General features: G+C 35.9%; 2 protein-coding genes across 3 annotated transcripts; one reads left to right on the top strand and one right to left on the bottom strand.

The window, feature by feature from the left end:
- Positions 1 to 20: 20 nt before the first annotated feature.
- On the top strand, positions 21 to 9449 carry LOC144662927 (trafficking protein particle complex subunit 14-like). Of its 2 annotated transcripts, none has more exons than XM_078523861.1 (10): positions 21 to 2293; positions 3918 to 4149; positions 5111 to 5197; positions 5390 to 5519; positions 5827 to 5968; positions 6236 to 6321; positions 6932 to 7009; positions 7301 to 7453; positions 7852 to 7921; positions 8440 to 9449. In XM_078523861.1, exons 1-10 carry the CDS (start codon positions 1958 to 1960, stop codon positions 8581 to 8583), a joined length of 1458 nt encoding a protein of 485 aa, XP_078379987.1. In that variant the 5' UTR covers positions 21 to 1957; the 3' UTR covers positions 8584 to 9449. The 2 variants fall into 2 exon arrangements, with proteins under 2 accessions (XP_078379987.1, XP_078379988.1); XM_078523862.1 differs by having other exon boundaries at positions 5830 to 5968.
- Positions 9450 to 11201: 1752 nt separating this feature from the next.
- Positions 11202 to 15065, bottom strand: LOC144662698 (ragulator complex protein LAMTOR4 homolog). The gene is made up of 4 exons (XM_078523554.1): positions 15023 to 15065; positions 14382 to 14465; positions 11822 to 11939; positions 11202 to 11304 (listed from the first exon to the last, which is right to left on the bottom strand). Exons 1-4 carry the CDS (start codon positions 15023 to 15025, stop codon positions 11216 to 11218), a joined length of 294 nt encoding a protein of 97 aa, XP_078379680.1. The 5' UTR covers positions 15026 to 15065; the 3' UTR covers positions 11202 to 11215.
- Between the last annotated feature and the right edge of the window lie 41 nt (positions 15066 to 15106).

A 15106-nucleotide genomic window follows, 5' to 3' on the forward strand; every position in this document is an offset into this window, starting at 1 on the left:
CCCCCGGGGCCAGCATGTCACGGGAGGTGGGAAGAAGCTTCTTTTTCCAAGCCCGCCCAAGTTCTTCTTGTACGAGATTCAAAAAGTACCAAAGTAAAATTGTGTAATTTAATCGATTTTATCATATTTGATCCTAAGATTATATTAACTTTTCTTAAATATTTGATTTAGGACATTTCCTAGAATTATATTCTGTCCAGAACTGAAATATACCTGAGCGATTATATTTATATTTTATGAATAAATTTGTAGAAACATTTATATATGTGAACAAAATAAACTTAAATTTCTAGTGGTAGTTTGATTCTTCCAATCATTAGCTTGCCTTGTCAGCGTTTCAAATCGTTGTGTTCAGCAAAAAATCTTATTCAAATTGGGTGAGGTTACGTCTGCTGGAGCTTATCCCTGTTTCTGTAGCATTAAGTGGATGGGAGTATTTCTACTCCTCCCCCCTTGATGGGATGCTAGTCCATCGCAGGGTTATTTCCCCCCAGAATTACATTTGCTGGTAACTATTTATACAGTGACCCGGGTCAGGGCACGAACCAAGCCCCCTCGATCCAAAGTCAAGCGCACTAACCATTACCCTGGGTGCCAGAGGTTTTTCTTGCGCGGTTTCCGGTGTCAGTCATGTCTTAATTGTGACCCGCGGCTTCGCCACTCGTGGCGACGGCCTTCGGCCGCCGAAGTATTCACCGGTCGCGAGAAAAAATCCTCTGGTACCCAGGGTAACTAACCATTGTTCTGTTTTACAAAATTACCTCTAAAGTAAATCTCAAAAAAGCAGTTATTTCAAAAGGAAATAGTATTCCGTTTCCGGAGAGCGGAGCGATAAGCATAATAAAAATATGAGTGATAAGTATGGCGGGAAAGGTTGAGGAGAGATAGGTTTGTAAAATTTTTGAGAAGAAACTAGGTCGAGAATCAGTATTGGAGTATTACGGAAGAATTGCGAAACAGACAAGTTTTTTGCATGCATGCAAATTCTTTTACCCTTCCGTGCCAGCAAACACGAGACATCCGAAGACATCTAGTCTTGTTTGCTTTTCTTAGTGCTCTTATTGGTGGAAAATTTACAAAGTCAACTATAAAATAGAAAGCTAGAATATTTACATAACAATAAAACACGGAAAGGCCTCTTACTACTATATTTTCACCGATACATCGCTTTAATCGAACTTAGAAGTATTGCAGTCGTCAGTTTAATATTTCTATTTGTAATAAGTCTGCATTATTTTTCGTCTTCCTGACGAATATATTTTCGATATTTGAAGAACATGTTTTTAACAATTTGTTTGCTTTTACTAAAACGTGTGGACATTGTGGTTACGAGCGTTGTTCTGATTGGATAGTAGCCCCTGCTGTGTAAATAGCTCACATCGAATCCGAAAAAAAAATACCAAACCGTTTCTGAGGAAACGAAAAACCCTAGGTTTGATTTCCGACGCTGATTGTTTTCGAATAGCGACAGGGCAAAGTTTTTTCAAAATATTTTAGTTGTTTTATCCATTTTGTTTATTTTTCACCGCTTAATCAGTTTGCCGTCTATATTTTCCAGCGACAGGTGATTAAGCTTTATTCCCCGGGTGAAGTTCTTATCAGAATATCAGTGGGAGTTTTGAGACGAAAATAGAGCATAATTAATTCCAGACATGATTTCAGACACGATTCGCAATTTGGAACTGCGTCAGCGTTTTCGAAAGTGTCTGATTTCACGTGTATAGATTATGCAATATGGAGCATGTGTTTCAAAAGCCCCCAATTTGCAAGAAGTTAACAAGTCTCCATAAAATAGTCAAAGTTTTCCATCGTTTGAGTTTGAGCGTCGAACACATCAAAACTGCGTGTTTACAAACAAGGCGGACGGCCCCTGGGACTGGGTGCCTGACTGGGACATAACAATCATCGTATATGAAGTATATATTCACCAAGGAGAAAAAATGGCGACCCGGTTTACATGGCGGGCAAAGAACTAGACAGCAATTTTTTGATCTTTCTGCCCCACGTTTTCACCAATGATCCTGTTTCAGATATAGAGCTAGGCTCGAGAAATTCATGTTACGCTGGAGAGCGTCTGTGCTTTTTTCTGATAGCCCAATTTCGAGGAAAAAATCGGACAGATGAAAATTTCCAAGCATGGCAAAAACGCTTGCTGCGTGTGAGTACGTCTGTAAGTGTGAGCAGCATTGATTTGATGGTCAGAAAAGATGATACACATGCAGGCGGACTTGTTACTTGTTGGCCTATCAGCTCTTCGAAAGTGGAGGGAAAAGAGCCTGACTTGAGAAAAAAGGTAAGCTTTATTTTTTTTTAAAAACATAAGCTTACACTTCGCTAGACTCATAATTTGCGCAAAAAACAAAAAAAGCCTATAATTTATTAAACTGATATTTCGGGATCATTTGTCAGACAGAATGTGCGCTTTTTGCTATTTTTGTTTCTCATGTGCAACAAAAAATTCAAATTGATTTCAAAATCTTTTTTGTTCATGATGTTGTTTATGTATATTTTTTTATGGATATACATATACGTAAGCTTACTTTAATAAATCCCGGGAACAATCCTATCATTCTAATTTTATCCACGAATGCTATTCTTGTGTGAAGGATAATATGAAAAAGAGATGTGTGCTTAAATTTAGTAGTGTTTATATACAGACTGCACAATATTGCTGAATGTGATTAACAGTGCCAGGTTGTTCAAAGGATAATATTTACTGTCCTGTACACCTACACTGGATGAATAACTTACTAGTGAATGAATATTGACAAAAGCCACAAGCCTTTCCATTGGATAGTGATTTATCCAGGGATAGCATATCCCTCTGAATATCAGTGGAGTAGCAACGTGTTTCAATATCAAACTCACAAAATTGATTCAGCCCCATGCTCTGTTATTAAATATATTGAAATATTGAAACTTGAAGAAAGATTTTTTTAAGATTCTCAAGTGGGCACTTGTGCTAATCAATGACAATTTGAAAAGGTTATCTTTGGTTATTAGTCTTTATGTGCATAATTAGCCTCCCGTGTAGTCATTATTTGGTGGCGTCATGCAACACTTCTCCCTAAACAACTGTAAGGGAGCCTACACACATTTATAAGCACTCAGTTTGGAAAGATTTCCGCACAGGACCCTACATTAATTATGTATGCAACTATTTCATACTATCACTATACATAAAGAGCAATCATGAAAAGAACGAATCAGTCAGAAAATTGTATGCATAATTAATGTAGGGTCCTGTGCGGAAATCTTGCCCTCAGTTTTTCTACCATTTTGAGAAGGGTGCAAGTAGTTAACTGATTTCCTTCATTTTTTGGCTTCCTTTAACCTTGTTTCAAGGGACTTAAGTGCAAAGAACTACTGGGTAATTAAGTGTTAAACCCTCATGGAACTTGCCTCAGTCATTCAAATATCCATTAGATTAATGTCTATCCATTTGACAGACGTTTCTCAAATAACAGTACTCAGTACTCAAAAAAGACAAATTCTGAGTCACCAAGGATGGTCAAATCAATGACTTTCCAGATAAAAGTTGGGTGCTTTAATCAATGATGGGCTATGGGAGACTTTTTCTTTTCTGAGTAATTATTTTATTATGGAACTCAACATATTTTAATTTATATAATATTTACATTATCCAAGTACATAAATTGTACATTATCCAAGTTACCATACATTTATTCCATTTCCTTCACCACAGAATGTGATTCTAAAATTTGTTTGCCACTCTGTGGATGTGCCACAGTAAATTCCTATTTTATTTTGTTATGATTTGGGAATTTATTTGTAATTTAGTTATTTATTTTATTTTAATTCTAAAATTAAGATTTTCATTGAATGATGTACTTGAAGAGTTATAACCACATGAATTCATAATTCTTAAGGACAGATCTTTTTCTCTTTATTAACAGGTAGAGCCAAAAATTACAACTCGTGGGGACATCATTTACCCATTGAATGTTCTCCTGGACTCGTTGCCGGCTTTGACGAGGAGAATGCGTCTGTCAGTGAATGTCTGGACACCTGAACTAAATGTCTCTGGTGAAACAGAAGCTTTTCACAGCAATGACTTTAAACAGTATTTAGTGGACCATGATCCCGAAGATCTTATAGAGGAATCAAAGAATGCATGGAGATGTATAGGTAAGCTCAGTTAAGAGAAAATCTTCAAGTTGATGATTTTTATTCCTGTCATCAATCTGCTCTCTAAGTTCCTCAAATTTGAGTCATTATGTCCAATGTTTGTGGTATACATGTACATTGACAAAGTTTGGTCCATGTCTTAATAATTTTTAATGATGGCCAATTCTGCAATGTGTATTTATTTTGCTAATTAATGCAGTTCTAAGTTCATTATATCCAAGTTTGTTATACCATGCATGCAATGGTTGAACTGTTTAGGGAAAATACATACTACATATACTGGAGTGCTGATCACATAAAATATCACTGATATTATGTAAAAGGCCACAAAATTTCATGGTTTGCCCTCTTGAGGGACTGATTACATGGGATGGTTGATTTCAACATGGAAATTTGTTGCAATTACTGGTATGTGAGCATGATGAATTTCCACCTTGGCTGTAAAGCCCAGGGGGTACTTGGGATTTCAAGTGACGTGTTGATCGAAGGATTTTTTTGGGTTTGAAATTTTTTTACTCTGAGATTTTTTTGGGTAGGAAAATTCGGCAAGTATTTTATAGATTGAAGTAGGGTTTTTTGGGGGGTATTACAAACAATCTAAAGATTTGTGGTAGTACCTTAGCTAAGTAATTCTGCAAGTAAAGAGGGTTAATTTTTGGTCTAGGGATTTTTGGGGGGCTTTGTTGAAAGCCCTGGGGATTTTTTTGGGTCTTGATTTTTGCCCCCATTCGATCATCCCCATCACTTGAAATTCCAAGTACCCCCGGGGCTGTAAAGCACCTTTGTCGAGGTCAAGTTTACTCTAGACTACTTGTCCATGTAGTTCGTACCAAACTGGCATAAATCTCCTCACAGCTACTCGGTTGAGTAACTATGTAAAAAACATGTGTTGTTTTTAGTATGGGTGTATACTGCTACTTGAGCTGATGAATCAAATTACCTATCGCTGCTTGATTTGCAGTTAATGCTACCCTTCCTGTTGTTACTCCTCCAACTCTTTGCTGCAAGTACTTTCAAGTGGCTGGCAAGCATTTTCTGTGCATTGAAGGTACATTTTAACATTTAATTTACTGTAATCTTGGGAGACATAAAGGTTGTTAAACCATTTGCCAAAAATTTCCAGAAATTCCAGTCAGATTTCTGGGAGAAATTAAACATCTGAAAAGGTTGTCTCTTTAGTAGAGTTTTTTAATTTCTTCTTCTTCAAGTTAGAGCTTGTTTTCTTTCTTTTTACTTCCAGTTATCAATATTTTGGGTAAATCAGTCAATCTTAATGAAGTTGATGTACACACTAGTTCTGATGTCGCTGCGGAAAATGAAAAGAACATGATCCACAACCAGGGTCACATGAGACAGGAATCAAAACCAAGGTAAGCCTTATCTTTAGTTATTCTTTTTCTTTTGGCAATTGTTTTTTTAAAAGCAGTCGCATCAAGCATTGTAAAACAAATTCAAGCTACATGTATAATTCCAAATTTTTTTGCGCAATTGAAAATCATACTCTAACAAGTAGTTTATTAGAAAAAAGTATATTAACTGATTAGATTATTGTCTAAATGAAAGTCCTAAATAACACACTATAAATTATTTTCAGGGATGATACACTTGCATTTACCAACATAAATGTGATGGAACATATTTTTTTAAATTTTATTTGCATGACTGTTTTCACTTCAGCAGGTTTTCCTGTTTAGATGTTTTCCCAGTCACAGCCAGTGAGAATTTATCAAGCAAGCATCCAATTCTTCTCAGACCGTGGGAGCACTATGCATTTTTGTTTAGAATCATCTATCATGAAAACCAGATGGCTTTTAACAAGGTATAGATCAGGGACTATATTTTCTTGTACCCTTTTTATAAACTTTCTCAAACTCATTTTATTAACAAGGAATAACTGTGTTGGTGGTTTGGATGTTATGATCTTATGCCGCTGAACATTACATATGTACGAAAAATCTACAATATACTGGTTTAATTAATTTAACAAAAAAACACATTGTACAATACACTATTATAATGATAGCTTCATCACCATTACAGAAGAGATAAATTGATTGTGTTTAAAATATATTTTCTAAATTTTTAGCAACTTGAAGTGGCACTTAAGGGCTCCATCACTTGGGGTGTTGAAACACTGAAGGAACGGTATCAAACAATTAACACCACTTACAGGTAGCTACTTTTTTGTTAACTTTCCAGTTAAAAATAAATACCCTAAACACCCGCAGATAAGCCACACCCACAGATAAGCTGCACCCTGAATTTAGCAACTCAAATTTTGGAAAAAAAGTTTTTTGAAAGTAAATCAAAGAAAATCCAAAGTCGAGTCTTCAGGAGTCTTCTTCATCGAACATGAGTACTTGTGGTATTTTCTCGCTCGTGGTGTATCAATATTTATTCTGTTGAAAATATAGGCCATCGTTGTCAGTGCAAGTTACAGCTTTAAGGGGCTTTCAAACTTGCAAAAGCAATGACCAATGACTAATACTCCCTTGTAGTTTATGTAATATTAATTTGCATACTTTTCCATAAAAGTGTCAATTCACGAAAATTTTCGACACCTTTTCAAATGTTCCCGCAGATAAGCCGCACCCTCAATTTGGAGGGAAGATTTTTGGAAAACAGGTATGGCTTATCTGCGGGTTTTTACGGTAATGTTATACAGTAACTCTAGGTACACACTTACACACTTACAGGTAAACACTTACAGTCCACTTGGCAAGAAATGTTCACTTCATTGTTCACATGCGTTTTTTCCTTTGTTTGTTTTCTTTTTTAACAGTCTCCCTGTTTTTGTTGTAAGAAGATCTTCTGTGAGTGTCAGGGCAAGTTGCCAATCAAGTGTCAGAAAAGGAAAAAGGTATTACATTTTGATTTGAGACCTTATACATTTGTTCTCCAACAGTTCTCAGGCCCACTTCTCTCACTTATTTCCTCATTTTGATTGGGCATTTGAAACAGAAGCCATCAGAAAGTTTTTTTTTTTTTGTGTCAAAAAGATGTCAAAAAGTTATAACAAATTAATCAAAAACTTTGTCCAGTGGCACCAATATGGCATGCAGCACTGTAAAATTAAAAGAGGTTTTTTAAGATTCATCATCCAGCATGTGATATCTTCTTTAATTTCCTTATACTGTTATGTTGTTTAAAGATTCCAGGTGAAATACACAGTCACCAACACTGACCAAGATGATGGGAATGTATCTCTCATCTGGAGTCCAGTTAATGACGACTCGATAAGAACACAGGATGTCTCTGCCACTGAGCAGTCTGTGGTGTGTCTACAGCCTAAAGTGAGAATAGGGTAAGCAGAGAAGTTTTGTAGTACCGCAATTTATTTTGATCTTTAATAATTATTTATTATACAGTATAAATGAAGATTCTAGATTCACATCAGTCTTTGCAGAAAGTATGTAAAATAATCTTAGCTCTGATTTCTGTAGCACTTTTTGGCTCTGCTAACCTGGGTGAAGTGCGTCTAGTGATAGGTGTTGTCTGAAGATAAATCTGTGATAACTTGTCATTCCATAAAGTAAAGATCAAAATTATCTGCCTTCCAAAATTCTATTGGAGCCATTAAATTCAATTTAGTTGTTATATGGTAGAACTAGTTATTAGAAATAGCTGCATGTTTGTATTAATTGTTTCAATTTTGGAGTACTATAATTGTATGTATGTTAACCATTTTCTTGTCAACCGTAGGTGCTGTCCATCTGGGTCTTCAGTAACAGTGAATGTGGAGTTCTTAGCAGTGCAAGAAGGCCTACATGAGGTACATTCTTATGAATCTCACAAGCACACACTGCTTCTCCACACCAACAATGCATGCCAGGAACAAATTATTAGAAAACCTCTTATGCTTTGGTGGGAGCAGTGGGAAATTGACCCATTGGAATGCCTTGTTGACACCTCGGCAAAGTCTGCATTTGAGCCTATTGCCCATCAGACTAGAGCTTATCCCAGTTTCAGTAGCAGGAAGCGACTAGGAGTATTTCTACTCCCCCTGGATGGGATGCTGGTCCATCACAGGGTTACCCCTGACAGCAAATTCACCAGTACCCATTTATACACCTGGGTGGAGAGAGGCACTATGAGAGTTAAGTGTTTTGCCTAAGAACACAATGCATTGCACCGGCCAGGTCTTGAACCTGGACTGCTCGATCCGGAGTCCAGGGCACTAACATTAGGCCACTGCACTTTCCCACCTTGCCTTGAAAACATACCGGTACCTGGAACCTGCTTTGTTACTACCAAGACACATGCATTTATTTGTAAACCTTGATTCTTCAGGTTGGTAAATTTATGAAGTGCAAGTGGCATGGTGAGTCAGATGAAAGGGATTTCTCAGGAAGCCCATCACAAAGACAGGATGTTACTTCAGGGTTCACGACAGTGTCACATTCATGTCAAGTGTTTGTGACAGGCGTTAGGTAGTGGCTGATGTGATTTAGGCTTTATCATAGTGAATTATTATTTATTTATGGAAATAATTATTATTGTGTAATTTATATGAATAATATAATGGAACCCTGATTTCTCAAACCTCCAAAAGGAAACGAAAACTGCTTTAAAATATCAGGGAGTTTGAGAAATCGGGGGTCAAACTGCAGTGTTCGACCAAGGGAAGCAAATCCAATGGAAATGGCTTTTGGTTCAAGTTATCAGGAGCTTTGAGAAATCTAGGGTTTGAGAAATTGAGAAATAATTACAAGACAGGCAAAAGAGTTTACAATCTATTAGCTGTTTAGTCAGTCTGCTGGACAGAGAAACGAGGCCTTCCAAGGGGGGAAGCTGTGTCGCAATGTCGCGTTTCTGAGAATCGATGTCACCTAGCCAACAGCTGTAAATGTCGCTGTGTTTTTCACCCCTATTGTACTGCTGTCGCCTTCTGTTGCTGTCGCATCTCAGTGCCGTACTGAAGTCGCTTGTTGTTGTAAAATTGTTCCTGTGTCGCCAGTATTCAGGGTCATGTCACTTTTCGCTTTTACCCCTTGGAAAGCCTCAGAAACATCTCTCATTCTCTCATATCAAAGTAATTTTTACCTAAGGGTAATTTCATTTCCTATTTTTACCAAAAGATCTTAAAATTATAATAGAATTTTACCTCCTTATTGGAAGAGAATGTACAAACACATGTAAAGGGCAAAACGCCCAAAAATGTATTATGAAAATTGTAAAAAGTCTATTCTTTCCCCTCTGAACAATTAACCAATGGAATCAAACCTGTGACAAGTAAAGAAAATTTGACTGTCTACTAGTTTCTTCCATCCCAGTAATGTCTGCCATCTTGTTGCAGCAATTAAACTGACTTACATGTAGTTAAGATATTAGAATTTATGTTGGTGAGTTCCAGCTTTTAAAAATACAAAAAATAAAGTATAACTCAGATGTGACATTAAAGTGAGTGTGGTATATGCAAATAAACAGTATTTGTTTGAAGAATGATAGGTTATATGATTATTACACTAGTGCTAGTAAAAATGTAAATGATATTCTTCTTGTAATTTATATTGTTATTTCCTCAGTTATAGTGAGTGAACCTTCTCTTACTAACCAAAGATTAAGTTTGTTATTATTATTCAGGTAAAACGTTGGCAACATCAGCAGTCAACATATTGCTTTTCATTGTAAAATGTTGTCTCTTTAATTTCCTCAGTTTGGTGAGTTAATTAACTTGTTAATTTCACAAACCAAAAATAATACCAACACTCATGTTTATACTTCTGAGAAGCTTAATATTCAATTTCAGCTAAAAAATTAGAAGAGTTTCAACATCTGTGTTTTACATGTACATGTTATACGGTAATAAGAGATTTTGCATTTCTGTAAAGATAAAGCCTGTTCCAGGCATTTGCCATTCTTTGTGCCAATCCTGTTTTATGTGTTGCTACCCAACTAACTGGAAACAACTGTTCCATTTGCCACACAGAATACTTAGAATTTCAAACTGGTATTTTTGGTTGAGTGAAAAGTGCCCCCAGTGTAGGAAATTGTGTAATTAAAATTAATAAGGACCCTGCCATGCTTAAAAAATATCACTAGTCAGTGTCTCAGCATACGTATTACTGCTGACCAAAGTAACTATTGCTCCAAACAACCTGGCAGGGTCTAAATAATTCTACTAGGAATTCAACTGAAATAATATTAATATAGTGTTGTAGGAAAACACCACAAATTTTTATCTTTACGACTGTATTAATAATTGAATAAATTTTGGGGAAATAACTTGTGGCTCTGAAAGAAGGTATTGTGAATATTATGAAGTCAATATTGGAAAGATTTTGGTGTGGTGTGTAGAATCAGCACAAAATTTCTGAAATGTCATATTTATATCAATATTATTGTAAAAATTATTGTAATGGAATATACTATTGTCAGAAGATAAAATATTTTCAGAAATTACCTGTACTGATTAGGGGAATAAATATTTAAATTGTATCTTGAAGTTGTGTGTCCTTTTCTTGACTATTTACACAAGGACTTTTGAGTTCTCTCAAATTTACTCAAGTGTGCACAATATAGAACATTTGAATAAGTGTACCTTGTTCAAAATGAAATACCACCTTAAAAACCAGGTACCTTGTCCAAAATAAGGGTTCATCCCCCCTTTAGAAGGCTTACACTTGTTCTGGTAAACCTATGCACCAAGACCCATAAGCAAGTCTGTTGTCTCAAGTCTGTATAATTGTCCCTAATAAATAAAAGCCTTAGAGATCTTCGACTAGTACTCAAATTCACAACAGAGACACAGATAGAAATTTGAATAATTTTTATTTCCAAAATTGACACAAAATTCTTTGCAAGAAAATATTAACGATTTCTAATAATGTTTTTAGTATTAAAGAAGAAGAGAAGTTTCTCTTCACTGTAAAGCACGTTTGGCCACTGTCTTTTACTATCTAGGTATTGTGTAAACAAAACCAAGACACAGCAACAATTTTGATCAGTGGAGCTTGCAAAGTCAATCTTTTTCACCATGAGTTTTAAGCCACATCTTGATTTCACTTTGTCCCATTCCGAGGCAGCCAAGTGGATTTGCATGGTTATAACTATATTATTTCTCTTTCTATTCACTCTCTTGTTTTAACGGTCTCTTGACTATATAGACTTTTTGATTAGATACTGTTGCCATCAAGGTGAAGTCTTTATAATACACTGCAACAAGAAATACAAAAGATAAAAAAGTGAACATTAAAAATGATTTTGACGTAGTATCTTCAGACTCCTTGACAAGAAAAGAGTTTTTGTTTTGGTGGAAAGTGTGCCAACTTGTCTGTGCAGTTTGATATGCAAATGCAAGAGTCTTTATGATGGCAAATTTGGGTATTCATTTGGCCAATCTGACATTTTGGGGCAAGAAAAGGCAATTTTCTTATTTTTCTCGAGGCAAAACGACTTCTGGCAAAAACAACTAGTACATAAGTTTTCTTTTTAACCTAAAGCTATTTATGAGCCAACAATGTGAGAAATAGATTTTCAACTTCTGTCACTGAATGTAGTCATTTTTTTCCTGACCAGGACTCTTGATAACTGATAAATGATTTTAGCTATGTGTTCATCCAAGCATGACAGTTTGTCTTGGAAGTTAGTGAAAAACTTTGAAACTCTGGCTGCTTGAGAGATACCTGAAAACATCCAGCCTGAACATATCCATTCTTAATACCAAACCTACCTGACATTCTTTTGAAGGTCTGTGTTCTGTCCCCTGATATTGGTATCTTGGCTGCAGTTTGAAGCATCTTAGTTATGGATGTGGCAACGTTTTCTTCATTTTCAAGGTCACCAGATGACTAGAAGGAAACAAATGTACACAAATTAAACTAAGGCTGTCTTCACACTTGGTTCCCTAGCATGATTCCCTTGATTAAAAACAACATTGAGGGTGGAGTGAGAGAGGGAAAGAAAGCCAACATACTCGTTTATAACCTCAAATTTGGGGGTAGGAGGGTCTGAACCTTCTGCTCCCCTTCACCTTTTACTTCCTCTTCCCACCCCTTTCCAGGGCTGCAAATAATTTTTTTCACTTGAAAGGACATCTGTCTTACTAAGACACCTTCTTGGTCGAACAAAAAAAAATTGTGGTCGGACATCACCAAAAACCAAATTGGTTGAATTTTATTCATTGTTACCGTAAAATGATTTAGGATCAAAAAATTGTCCGGACATCATGTCCGACCACACTTGGGATTTCGTCAGACATAAGCAAATTTTGGTTGACCAATGTCAGATGACTGACTGTTATTTGCAGCCCTGTAATGGTTCTCTGTCCCATATCTATTGTGAAATATAATGAATTTTTACTCATTTTCTCCAATTTGCCCACCACCATAGGAATCCTGCTTCCTGCTCTATCTTCTCCCAGGTTACCACCCTCCTGCCCCCCTACCTTAAATATGTCGGGAAAATGTCAAATGTCTCAACAGTTTTGTCCATGAATGTAGGTATACTCTATTTATTCGAACAAACGCTGTGGAGTTTTTTAAATTTTTCACGATTAGAGTGCGACGTTTAACGAGGATGGCGTTTATTTAAAATTCAATTTATTTCTTGCAAACAATAGCATGGTAACTGAACATTTGAACTTTAAAAAACAGGAACATGGTGTAGTGCTTGTCTCAAAAGTCTTTTTTTTTTTTTTTTTTTCCCCACATATTTATTGCCATTGTTTTGCAAACAGAAAATTTTACAATTTTACAGACTTATATACAAATTTGCGGTGCATATATACCAATGACACCGTTACAATATACCTATGTACTATCTTATCTATTTACCATTATCTTACTCGTAAGAACTTATGATTTAGCTATTATTACTTATATATAAATGCCATCTAGTCTGAAATTTGCTCTGCATATTATTTTTTACTGCTATATACTTCTCAGTTCTATATTTTAGATCAACTAGTTCTTTAAATACATCAATATTTGGGATTTTTGAATGTTTCCGACTCAACCAGATATGCAATTTTGCTAGAATTAAAAAATATTTCAACAAATCACTTTTTTCTATTTTCCCAATGAACACGTCTTTTAGCGTAAGTTCCTCCTGTTGGCCTGTTAATACAAACCAGAAATTTTTAAAGTGTTCCCAAAAGAGATGTGTCAAAGAGCAGTGGTAGAATAAATGATATACTGTTTCTGACTCATTTTTACAAAATGTACAAGTATCATTTGGAACATAACCGATTTTTGCTAACCGCGTATTAGTGAATGTAATATCATTTAACAGTTTAAATTGAAAACTTCTAACAAAGGTTTCCGATAAAATAGACTTTAAATTAAGAAAAGCCTTTGACACAGTTGTATCATCTAATCCAAAATCTTCTTTAAGTTTATTAAAACCCCTCGATACCGTTGCCCTTTTTGAGAGTAGCAGTTCATAGAATTGCTTACTTTTACAAGTTACTGGGTCAAGTAGCTTTTCATTAAAATGAAATGTTAGTGAATCTATTTCACTTTCATTTCCATCTAAGGCTTTTTTTTTTAACTCAAAAGTCATTTTCACTATCTCAAAACATTGTTTCAATCAAGGAAAATAATTATTTTAGGATTTCTTAAAAGCTGATTTCCAGTCCGTACTGCGCAGACATTCATTTTTGTTTTGAATTCGTTGAAACGTTACACTTCGATGACGGCATACAGAAAGTTTTTTAGTCCGCCATTAAAGTTCCTTTCTTTCAAGAATTCCCGATGAGCTGAAACGTCGGTTTGAAATAGAGTCAAGGTTCTTCTACTCGTTACTATTTGTTCTGCACGGATATCTGGCGTTAATAATGAAGAAAAAGGTAAGTTTGTCACGGAATTTTTAGTTTTGCTTGTAAACATTCCTTCATGTGAGGCTCACATAAACATTGCAGCCGAGATTGCGCAGTACGGACTGGAATTCATCTTTAACTTGATAATTACCGCATTTGCTTTTTGAGTCTTATACTCGAATAAACTTCGCATCATGATGTGGCGTTTATTCGAGGGAAGCATTCATTAATATAATTTTCTGCTCTAAAATGCGGCGTTTATTTGAGGGCAGCATTTATTCCAGGGAGGCGTTTAATCGAATAAATACGGTAGGCAGCACTCTCTGGGGGAAGGTTATAAACAATGCGAAATAACCCACACTTCTTCAAGTCACTCCACATTACAGAAACATCAAGGTGACTGAGAAATGAGCAACAAGCTAGGTTTTGCAAACTTAGTGACTTCCCCCTGATAATTAACAAAATTCACACTTACAGAAAGCACTGCTCCATCTGAATTTAAAACAAGGTATCCCTGGACATCAGGTATTTTGTCTAAACCATGAGGTAAAGGATTAGCCTGGCAAGAAATAGAGAAACAAATTCACTAGAATTTCACAATAACAGAGTACACGTCAACCTTGTTTGAAAAAAAAAAGAGTAAAACAGCAAGTGACCAATTTGGCCAATAAATTTTCCTAAGTTTTGTATTATATTTACAAAATACCAAGCGCGCGGGACTCGAACCAGTCAGATGGGAATTTGCAGAGAAGATTGCGGGTTCCAGTCCCGTCTACATGCGCTTGCAAACTTTACATTGCACAGTAACCAACTCTCAGCGACAATCGAAGATTGGCATAAAAGCCCCAATATTCGTTCATTTAAGATTTCTAAAAGCTGTTATAATTTCATGAGCAGTTTAAAGTTGAGATTGCAGCCCGAGAAAAATTTTTAACTCGCGAACATCAAAGTGTTCTAAAGTGTTGCAAACATGCTTTTAGAGTTTCTTTACTCCTCCTTCCCGTAGGCCTAAGAAACCACTTTCCTTAACCCTCCTGCAAAAGAATCATGGAATTCAAAGGCATCTAATAGGAAAATGAAACAACCAAGAGCTTTGATCTGATCACATCTACTCACCATTTTGTCGGAAATCTCGAAAATCACGAGATCGAACAGCCTTAGTAACCGCGCGTTTTATGGCCATTGTTTTGAGCCTTGCGT

This window comes from Oculina patagonica, chromosome 8, assembly GCF_052425735.1.
Source record: "Oculina patagonica isolate OP01 chromosome 8, crgOcupat, whole genome shotgun sequence".
NCBI classification, from domain to species: Eukaryota; Metazoa; Cnidaria; class Anthozoa; order Scleractinia; family Oculinidae; genus Oculina; species Oculina patagonica.

What these genes read in the sequence shown, in the direction of transcription:
- LOC144662927 (XM_078523861.1), top strand. Translation starts at nt 1,958, where the DNA reads ATGGCGGGCAAAGAACTAGACAGCAATTTTTTGATCTTTCTGCCCCAC. An exon ending in GCATTTTCTGTGCATTGAAG is followed by an intron (nt 5,198 to 5,389) that starts GTACATTTTAAC and finishes TTTTACTTCCAG; the next exon opens with TTATCAATATTTTGGGTAAA. An exon ending in ACCAGATGGCTTTTAACAAG is followed by an intron (nt 5,969 to 6,235) that starts GTATAGATCAGG and finishes CTAAATTTTTAG; the next exon opens with CAACTTGAAGTGGCACTTAA.
- LOC144662698 (XM_078523554.1), bottom strand. An exon ending in CAGATGGAGCAGTGCTTTCT is followed by an intron (nt 11,940 to 14,381) that starts GTAAGTGTGAAT and finishes GTTTCCTTCTAG; the next exon opens with TCATCTGGTGACCTTGAAAA. An exon ending in GACCTTCAAAAGAATGTCAG is followed by an intron (nt 11,305 to 11,821) that starts GTAGGTTTGGTA and finishes TTCTTGTTGCAG; the next exon opens with TGTATTATAAAGACTTCACC.